This window comes from Rhododendron vialii, chromosome 11a, assembly GCF_030253575.1.
Source record: "Rhododendron vialii isolate Sample 1 chromosome 11a, ASM3025357v1".
NCBI classification, from domain to species: Eukaryota; Viridiplantae; Streptophyta; class Magnoliopsida; order Ericales; family Ericaceae; genus Rhododendron; species Rhododendron vialii.
The window spans coordinates 26,067,177-26,076,707 of NC_080567.1; the positions used below are offsets into that span (position 1 = coordinate 26,067,177).

The 9,531-nt window shown below is 41.0% G+C and overlaps 2 protein-coding genes across 2 annotated transcripts; both read right to left on the reverse strand.

Annotated features, from left to right (window-relative positions):
• Positions 1-1,437: 1,437 nt before the first annotated feature.
• On the reverse strand, positions 1,438-3,236 carry LOC131307060 (uncharacterized). The gene is made up of 2 exons (XM_058333475.1): positions 3,099-3,236; positions 1,438-1,692 (listed from the first exon to the last, which is right to left on the reverse strand). The coding sequence occupies exons 1-2, from the start codon at positions 3,234-3,236 to the stop codon at positions 1,438-1,440; spliced, it is 393 nt and encodes a 130-aa protein (XP_058189458.1).
• A 5,028-nt stretch (positions 3,237-8,264) lies between these two features.
• LOC131307061 (uncharacterized) lies at positions 8,265-9,019 on the reverse strand. Its single transcript, XM_058333476.1, has 2 exons — positions 8,693-9,019; positions 8,265-8,603 (listed from the first exon to the last, which is right to left on the reverse strand). The coding sequence occupies exons 1-2, from the start codon at positions 9,017-9,019 to the stop codon at positions 8,265-8,267; spliced, it is 666 nt and encodes a 221-aa protein (XP_058189459.1).
• Between the last annotated feature and the right edge of the window lie 512 nt (positions 9,020-9,531).

Here is a 9,531-nt window from a genome sequence, read left to right on the forward strand (position 1 = left end):
CGAAGAAATAAAAAATGCACAATCTAGAACACAATAATTAGGCGGCCTGTTCGGCTCCGAGATTGCTAAAGGGCTGAGCAGGGGCGTGCCAAGACTTGTCGCGTCTAACGTAAGGGCTAACCGTCACTTTTCTGACTTAGAATCTGTAAGAGCGATTGTGCCATGCAAACCTAAGGGTTGAATTGTAGTGTTGGTTCGTGATTTTGCCTCTACGAGTGAGAACTTAATAATTTCTTAACCGTGTAGGAAAAGAAGTAACAACATAGAATAATTTTATTATGTTGTAATAATAAAGTTGTGGGTACAAGAGAGATGAAATAACTTTATTATGTCATAATAATAAAGTTTGAGGTACAAGAGAGATAGAAACCCGAATTACTTGAAGAAGTAATTGAGTGAGTGTGAGAGAAGTGAGATAATTGCTTCACTGGGAAGGGTTTTGTTTTAAGCGTTGAGTTTAATTAGTGTGTGAACCATTTTTTCTTCTTGTGAACTTGTATTTATAGGCCACGGCTTTGCATGCAAGAGGATTTGCTAGCTTCTTCTCGTGGCGCCATATGTCTCTTATAACTTCCACTTCATGAGATCATGGAGTAGTGGGCGGTTATTTGGAAGTTGGCTAAATAAAACATGTATTTTCTTTGGTAATGTAGTGGAGGCTACTAAAGATAGTGGGCCCTTTCCATCATCTTTTCTTGTGAAAATCAAAGAGCAATGGGCCATTTTGACTTGGTCAAATAGTCAAATGGCCGAGTAATGCTCAACCTTCCTGAACCCACTCTCCTATTTGTATGAGATGCTTCCAGAATATCTCAAAAAACCATATTTAATCATGGGCCCTTATATTTAAGGCCTAAAATATCTGTTGTCTGTGGCCAAATTAAATTAAAATTAATTGGGCCCAATAAATAGTGTCTTGGCCCATTAATTTTAACCCAATACATCTCTATTTTTGGCCCAATTTAATCAAATAATAATTAAATAGCCTTCCAGTTCTAGTCCAAGATTTGGTACCAAAAACGAGTATAAACAATGCCCCATTGCCTTGATTCTTTACTTTTAGGATCAAGGCGTGTTTATTAGAACAGAACCAAGTTTTTGGCAACGCAAACAAGCCTCTGATCTTTATCAAATCTTCAAAAAGTTTGTTAAGCTCTATCTTAGCCTAAGAACTTTGTTAAAGGTGACCTAAACTCGAGGCTTTTATGTATGAATGAATAGCATGGCCTCAGTTCAGCCCTTTTTTATCCAATCTTCTATGGCTTTCTTGGTAGGTTTTCTCCAAAATCCCTCATTTCCCACATAGTAGGATAATGATTTTTTAAGGTATTTTCCATTTGTTAAATGTTTATGTAAACCACCATCCAAGTCCATTAGAAGATAGACGTTACCTCTAAGGACTTGAGCAATCTAGTAAGGTCCTTCCCATGTTGGAGATCACTTGTCGTATCTTGAATTCTTTTCTCCTAGGGGAAAGATAGCCTTTGAAACCAAGTCTCCTTCAGAAAAAATTTTCTTCCTTACACGTTTGTCATAAGCTCTAGCAATTCTTCTCTTCTGGACCAACATATGGTCAAGGGCTGCGAGCCTAACTTCATCCAAGTCCTCAAGCTCTATCAGCATGGCTTGAGTATCTTCTGCAGGAGTGAGGTGATAAACACCCGATAATGCAATGAAGAGTGCGCTAAATCTCTACTTAGTTTAAGTTAATTCTATAATTAGTTGTTTTTAATTTCTTTTGCTCGTAAGGTAGTTTAGTTTCGTTTTGTAGAGAAATTGTTCAAAACAAGAGCTTTGAGGCCCAAGGCATGTCAAGTCGTTCAGGGACCCGAATGCAACCCGATGGCCTAAACAAGGCAAGCCAAGAACTGAAGATGGACAGCAACTTAAAGCCCTCGCCATCAGTACCTAGTTTCCTAACCCATCGGTACCGAGAGCATCATAGAGCCAGCGACAACTCTAGTTCAACTCGGCATCGATGGAGATGATTCGCTTCAATCGGTACCGAAGTACCTAAAGGCTTTTGCACCAGCTCACTACCTAGCTCAGCATCGATGGGAATCTTTAGTATCAATCGGTACCGACGTCCTTCGTCAACAGCTCAAGGCCTTTGCCATCGATACCGAGGGTTTCAGGAGGGGATTTCTAGAGCATTTTAAGAATATTCTATGCGCGAATCTTTGAGAGATAAATAGGAGTGATGTCATTGTACAAACAACTTTTTGTATAGCATAATTTAAATCTAGCCTAGATTTACTTGTTTTTTGAATTGTTCTTCAATTTTTAGCATTTTAATTCTAATTTTCTACTTTAGTTAATTAGTTTTTGCTATTTTTGTATTCTTTAAAGTTGTAGCCGCTATTCCGATCTATCGTTTAATCTAGTTTTCTTCAAGTGTTGTTATTTCATTATGCTTAGTAGATTTTTGCTTGCTCTTATCTTCATAAATATGTGTGAGTAGTTTTCTAGGGTTAGGTCATGGGGTGATTAACACCTCATGGCTCGAGTAAAATTGCATTTTTCACTCGAAAGTTTAAATCTTTGGTTCAAAAATCGATGTGTAGTTTGGGTTTGTTTGTCAAATTGCCAAGGTGTTAACCTCCTTGATCATGTGTAGGTAAGAGTATCGCTTACTTACCACACATGATGCTTGGAGCTCTGTCGCTCGAGGTGTTTGCTAAATAAATTCTAGAGCTAGCTTGGTAATTAAACCATTTTATCTTCCGATTTAGGAACCTTAGTTGAGTATCTTAAACCGCGTAATTGGGTGAAAATGTGATTTAACTCGAGTCGTGGGTGTTAGTAATTCCTAGACCTAACCTGCTTTTTATCCTAATTTATTCGCTTTTAATTTAGCCTTTTTACTTTCCACTGCAAACGTAAAACAAAGTTGGCTGCCTAAAAGCCGAAAACATTGCTTACTTCTACAAATCCAGCAAAGCCGTACTAATTATTCTCGTGGATACGATCCCGGTCTTCTGGATTATTATGCTTCAAATGACGTATTAAGCCTTACGTTTGGGGCGTTATTCCTTATATCGGAGCTAACGAAGTATGAGGCCATGTTGATATGCTATCCTTGCTGATTTTATCACTACCTCCATGGGCAGGACTGGATCATGTCCATATACCAATATATAAGGAGTTATATTGGTGGCTTCCTTATTTAAGATTTTGTTGGCCCATAAGGCCTCAGAAAGCAATTCGTGCCAGGCCCTTGGATTATTTTCCACCATTTTTTCTATAATATTGACTAAAGTCCTATTAGTGGACTCGGCCTGACAATTCCCTTGTGCATAATAAGGAGTGGAATTGGAGAAAATAATGTTTTGCTGTGCAACAAAATTAACCACTTGTTCTCCCATGAATATTGTACTCCTATCTGTAACCAAGTGCTCGGGCAATCCAAACCTATAGATGATTCTTTCATTGATCACCTTTGATTACTTCTTGTTGATCCACGGACTTTAATGGCACTGCCTCTGCCCATTTAGTAAAATAGTCTGTGGCTACCAAGATGTAAATATGATTTCCAGAAGAAAGAGGATAAATTTTTCCGATTACGTTAAGGGCCCAACCTCTAAATGGCCAAGATTTGACCACAGCATGATAATCAATGGCAAGAACACGCTGAATTGGGCCATGGGCTTGACAGGGGCTAACATCCTTTGGAAAAACGAATATAATCCTCTAAAATAGTTAGCCAATAGTATCCATACCTTTTGATTAGCCATCTCATCTTTATTCCTGATTAATGGGCTCCGTAGACTCCTTTATGGACTTCACTCATGGCATCAGGGCGCCCTAAACACCTTAAAAGTAAGTCATCTTCAGGGCTTTTATTGTATAATTCGTCTCCCATGAAGATATAGCTCATGACTCTCCTCTTTACCTTCCTAGAGGCCTTATGATGAGGCCTCTTTAGGAAAGAAATAATAGGTGTACGCCAATCGTTCTCGGGTTTGTCATCTAATTCTTCTCCTGTGAAGTCAGAAGTAAATACCTTCAGTCCTAGACTCCTTCTCCTTACTGAAGGTAACAATCTCTTTTGGACTATGATGATCTTATGAATTGTTTCTGGCGCTAACTTCAGACCTGTTGAGGCCTGAGCCAAGCTGTTGGCTTCAGTGTTCATACTCCTTGAAACGTGCTTAACAATTACATTATCAAAATTTTGAATTAATTGCACGGCTGCCATGTAATATGGAGCTAAGTCCTCACTATATCATTTGAATGTCATTGCCAAGTGATTGATAACAAGGTTTGAATCTCCAATAATTTTCACTTCTCTGGCCTCTAGATCCCTAAGGATTTCAAGGCCTATAACAACTGCTTCATATTCAGCTTGATTATTAGTACATGGGAAATCAAATTGAAAGGACAATTCAGTCCTCAGGCCTCGGGGAGAAATGATAATTACTCTACAGTTTGAGACCTCTTGAGTCCTTGATCCGTCAAAGAGCAGTGTCCAAGGAGTAGGTGATATTTCAAGTGTACTCAGTCCTATCTCAAATTCATCACCGATATCCACACATGGATGATCAGTAAGAAAATCTGCTAAGGCCTGGCCCTTCACAGCTTTTTGAGAGAAAACTGAATTCCATTAGAGCTAAAAACCATATGTCAATTCAGCCTCTCATGATTGGCCGAGAAAGCAAGTATTTAACTAGGTCTGTTTTATTCATAATATAAACCAAAACAGGAAGCATGTAGTGCCTTAACTTTATTGCTAAAAAGTATAAGGTAAGACAAATCTTTTCAATAAGAGTGTATCTCCTTTCATAAGGAGTCAACAATCTACTTAAATAATAAACTGCCTGTTCCTTTCCTTGAGCATTGTCTTGAGCTAAAAGGCCTCCAATAGAGCCTTCAACTGCTGAAATGTAGAGTTTCAAAGGCTTGTTCTTGATGGGAGGCATAAGGACTGGAGTCGTTGCTAAATAGCCTTTGATCTCGTCAAAGGCCTTCTGATGGCTTGCCTCCTAAACAAAAATGTCATGGTCCTTCAGCTTCAAGAGTTGATAAAAGACCTAAATCCTTCCTGTTAGGTTTGAGATGAACCTTCTCAAGAAGTTGAATGAACCTAAGAGCTTTTATAACTCCTTCTTGGTGGTAGGAGGTTTAGCTTCCATGATTGCTTTGGCCTTGTTCTTGTCAACTTCAATCCCTCTGTTGTGGGCCAAAAATCCAAGAAACTTGCCTGCAGAAACTCCGAAGTCACACTTTAAGGGGTTTACTTTCAAATCAAATTGTTGCATCCTTAAGAATGATCTCCTCAAGTGTTCCAAATGTTTATCATATGACTAAGACTTGACCACGATATCGTCAATGTAAATCTCCATGAAATGGCCAATGAAATCATGAAATATGGCGTTCATTGCTTATTGGAATGAAGCACCTGCATTTTTTTAGGCCGAAGGGCATTACAACCCACTCAAAGGTTCTCAAGGCTTTGGGACACTTAAAAGTAGTCTTAGCCGTATCGGCCTCGTCGATGAAGATCTGATTGTAGCCAGAATGTCCATCCATGAAGGACAGAACCTTATGACCAGAAACTCCATCTACTAACTGATCTACGACTGCCATTGGATACTCGTCTTTTGGAGATGCTAAATTTAGGTTTCTGAAGTCCACACATACTCTAACCTTGCCGTTCTTCTTAAGGACTGGCACAATATTAGAGAGCCAAGTAACATACCTAGCTGTGCGTATGAACCCAGCATTGAAGAGTCGTTCGATCTCATCTTTGACCTGCAAATAGACTTTATTAGACATCCTCCTTGGTGGTTGCTTGAAAGGTCTGAATTCTGGTTGAATGGGCAGCTTGTGCTCCACTAGGTCTCTAGACAGACCTGGGAGCTCTTCATAAGTCCAAGTAAAACAGGACTTGAACTCCCTTAAGAACTGGATAAACTTTTCCTTCACATCCTCTGAGAGAAGTTAGCTAATATATACAGGTCTGAGATTCTCTGAGTCTTCCAGATTAACTTCTTCCAAGGGATCTTGCACGTCAGCCATTAGATCATCCAACTTGGCTGAGGCTGTTTCAAGGTCTTCCAACCGGATTTCGTCCAGATCTTTAACCAGATTTTCATCTTCATTGATAACTTCGGCCGCACAGGCTGAATGATCTTCCTCTGATTCTTGAATATCCATCAGCCTCATTTCAAGCAAGTAGCCTTCGAACTTTGACAGTGTAGCGTGAATGGCCACACTTTTCTCTTCTTCTGAAGGGTTTACTGACATTGAGAACAACGTTTAAATAAAGCTGTAATTGGCCTACTTGACTATGTGATCATTGGATCGATTAACTCTTGAAAAAGTATCTTCACTTCTTCTGTTGACTTGTTATTATGAATAGGGGCTATCTTGTGACGGCCATACTTATCAAGACCTGCCACCTTCATTGGACCAATCCCTTCATCATACAAATGGGCCTCAGCATGATTAGTAGAGGCTTGGAAAGATCTGCGGTTAGCCCTTATTACCTCCACATCTTCTTGATTCTAGAAGATAAGACATTGGTGAAGGGTTGAGGGAACTGGTAAATAGGAGTGAATCCAATCTCTCCCCAATAGAAAATTAAAGGAAGAGTATGAATTAACAACAAAGAAAGGTGTTGTTAAGATCTTGGATCCTACTGTTAGGTTCATGATAAGAATACCTTGATAAGCTGTTTCCTTTCTAGTGAAATCAGTTAAGGTTGAAGTGCATGAGACTAGGTCTTGATTAGTCTTTCCAAGCTTCTGCATCATAAACCTAGAAATGAGATTGGTTGCTGACCCATTATCCACTAGGAGACGGTTGATTGGCATCCCATCGAGACAACCCGTGATGTACAAGGGCTTGATGTGTTTGTTCCTTTTGAGACTTAGCCTCTCAAAGATCACGCTAGCTGCTTGATCCTCAGTCTTTCCTTTAGTCTCATCCTTTAGCACAATCACTGAAGGCCCGTTCAGTCCTACAGGGAAGGAGTCGTTTAGAATTTCAGCTGTCTGCCCCATCTCCATAACATTTCCCTCCATGGTTGTTGGAGTATTGTCTTTGGCTTCTAGATCTACTGGTAGGATCACAACCACGTTGCATTGCATATTAGAACCCTGTCCAGGCCTGAACTCCTTGGCCTATGGATTCAGATTCGACTTGCCTCCCGAGTATTGCTTCCTTGGTTCAAGGACTGTCTTCTTGAGTAAAGTCTTGCCTTGGAAGAGGCTCAATTCTAGCCTTCTTAAGAGTTCTTTCCAAGAGAGGTTGTTTCTTGAATACAGTGGCTTGCTTTGCAGGTGGTTGGGTAACAGCCTCCTTGTATGTCTCCTCCGAAGGGACTTGTTTCTTAGGTAAAGTCCTTGGAGGAGGCTTAGTGATAACCTTTTCCACAGTCTTTTCCAAGGGTTTGTATACTCTTTTAGCCTTAGGTTTTTCAAGCATAGGCTCTTTAACTGGGACCTCCTTCTTCATCTTCCCCTTGGGATTATTTTCAATCATTGGGTTGTCCAGTAGATTTGTCTCTTCCTCAACCCTTCTAGCTGACTACCTGAATCGTTGGCGGCGCCTCTTCTAAGATTTAGACAAAGTCGGAGGTTCAGAAGGAAACTTGGGATGCTCGACCCTGTACCATTCATCCGGAGGAGTGACTGGAAGTCTTACAGCCCTTGGAATGAGTAGATATCCTGAAATTCTCCAGCTCATCCTTAACTTCAACCAAACCTGGCTGGATTCGGTTGAAGACAGATTCACGTGCAACCCTCTTCCCCTTAGATCTGCGTGGCTCCTCAGGACTAGGTTCAACCCTTCCCACAATAATGCTCTTCAGGGCTGGTTTACTAGGACTGGCATGATGTCCACACTCTGTGCATATCATGGAACAAGTTGGCCTTTCTAGTTTCTTCACCCCTGTAGGTCTGGACCACCATGAATTCTGTTTTTCAAACCTCTTGACCCACTCAGTCCTAAAATCCCTATCATCATAATAAAGATCCCAGTACCTACCTGAGTTGGACTTGTATACTTCTCTAGAAGGGGCTTCCAAATTTATCTTTTGCCTAGGAGCAGTCCTAGGCATGCCTCCCATGTTGACAAAGACCATATTTGTACTCAACCCTGAGGAAAAGGGATTGTCATCCACCCCTATGGGCTGCTTATCCTTCTCGGGAAATTTGAACACCCCCCTTCAATTTTTTCCTGGATATCATTTCTAAATACTATGCAGTTATTAGTTGTATGACTTCAAGAGTTGTGGTACTTATAATAATACTTTTTGCCCTTCAGTTCTTCCAGAGCTGGAATCTTGTGGCCAAAGAGGGTAGTTTGAGCAGCTTGTAGGCCAGGAGTTGATCAAAGATAGCCTCAGCCCTGCCAACATCAAAAGTATAGGCCCTGGTTGGCCTATTAAAAGTGTTCTGGATTGGCTGCTTCGTTGGCTCCATCTTGACAAAGGCCTTACAACTGTATGGCTTATTGTGGATGATTTTAGCCACCGCCACATCTGGATCTGCCTCAGTTTCCACTGCAGCAACTCTGTAATTAGGGTCACAGTAATACGTTCCCTTGGATGCTGTCTTCTTGTCCTGCTCCTCTGCCAAGAACTTTTCATAATGAGAGGCCTTAGAGGATAATTCAAACAAGTCTCTGAATTCTGTCCCATAAAACTTCTTCTCATTTCAAAGCCCAAGCCGTTTAATGCCATATGCACATATTCGACCTCTGGAAGGACAATCTTGCATTTAAATCGAGTAGTCTTGAAACGTAAGCGATAGGACTCCGTAGATTCGAGATGGATTTGACGATAGCATGACAGGTCTGCCAACGTCACTTCTGGTTCTACCCTATAGAACTGTTGGTGGAAAATTTCCTCCAACTGTGCCCAGGTCTGCACTGAGTTAGGTGGCAAGTTGATGTACCAAGTAAAGGTTGTCCCAATAAGAGAATTGGGAAATAGCCTTAACTTTAGGCCATCAATGGTCCCAGCCTCTCCACATTGAACTTGAAACCTGGCAATGTGTTCCACTGTTGACTGCATGCTTTCACCATTGAAGGTCTAGAATTCTGGGACTCTATAGCCCTTTGGAAAATGTGTATTATCTACCTCTTCGGTATGAGGCTTCCTATACATTGGTCTTCCTAAAGGTCTAAAACCAAGCCCTAACTACTCCAGGAGCAAGTTCAGGACTTGATCCCTTCCCATAGACAGGTCTGACACAAGTTGCGGCTGTAGGCGTGCCTCTTGTGCCTATTGGTTCTGGACTGGACTTGCCCCCCGAGTATCAGAGCTTTGAGGAGTATTGTAGGGAGGTATTCCCGAGCAGGTACATTTAGTTACCGAACACGTGATGTTTAGGAACACGTGGTAAATACGACTAGACTTACCGCCGGGCAGTTCGGTGAACAGTGATATGAGAAGTCATGGCTATAAATAGACTGTTCGGCAATTAGAGATATCTTGATTACATTGGACCAAGATACATGTGAAGTAGTTGGTCCAAGCAGACTGTTCGGTTATGATACAGCCGAACAGATGTTGTAAAGAACCTA

Bases quoted from the DNA above. Each gene is read 5' to 3' on its own strand.
- LOC131307060 (XM_058333475.1), bottom strand. From the start codon at position 3,236: ATGGTGGAAAATAATCCAAGGGCCTGGCACGAATTGCTTTCTGAGGCC. The intron at 1,693-3,098 runs GTAGTGATAAAA...TAAACTAAGTAG, and splicing joins ATCCAGTCCTGCCCATGGAG to AGATTTAGCGCACTCTTCAT.
- LOC131307061 (XM_058333476.1), bottom strand. From the start codon at position 9,019: ATGCAGTCAACAGTGGAACACATTGCCAGGTTTCAAGTTCAATGTGGA. The intron at 8,604-8,692 runs GTGCATATGGCA...TTATCCTCTAAG, and splicing joins TCCTTCCAGAGGTCGAATAT to GCCTCTCATTATGAAAAGTT.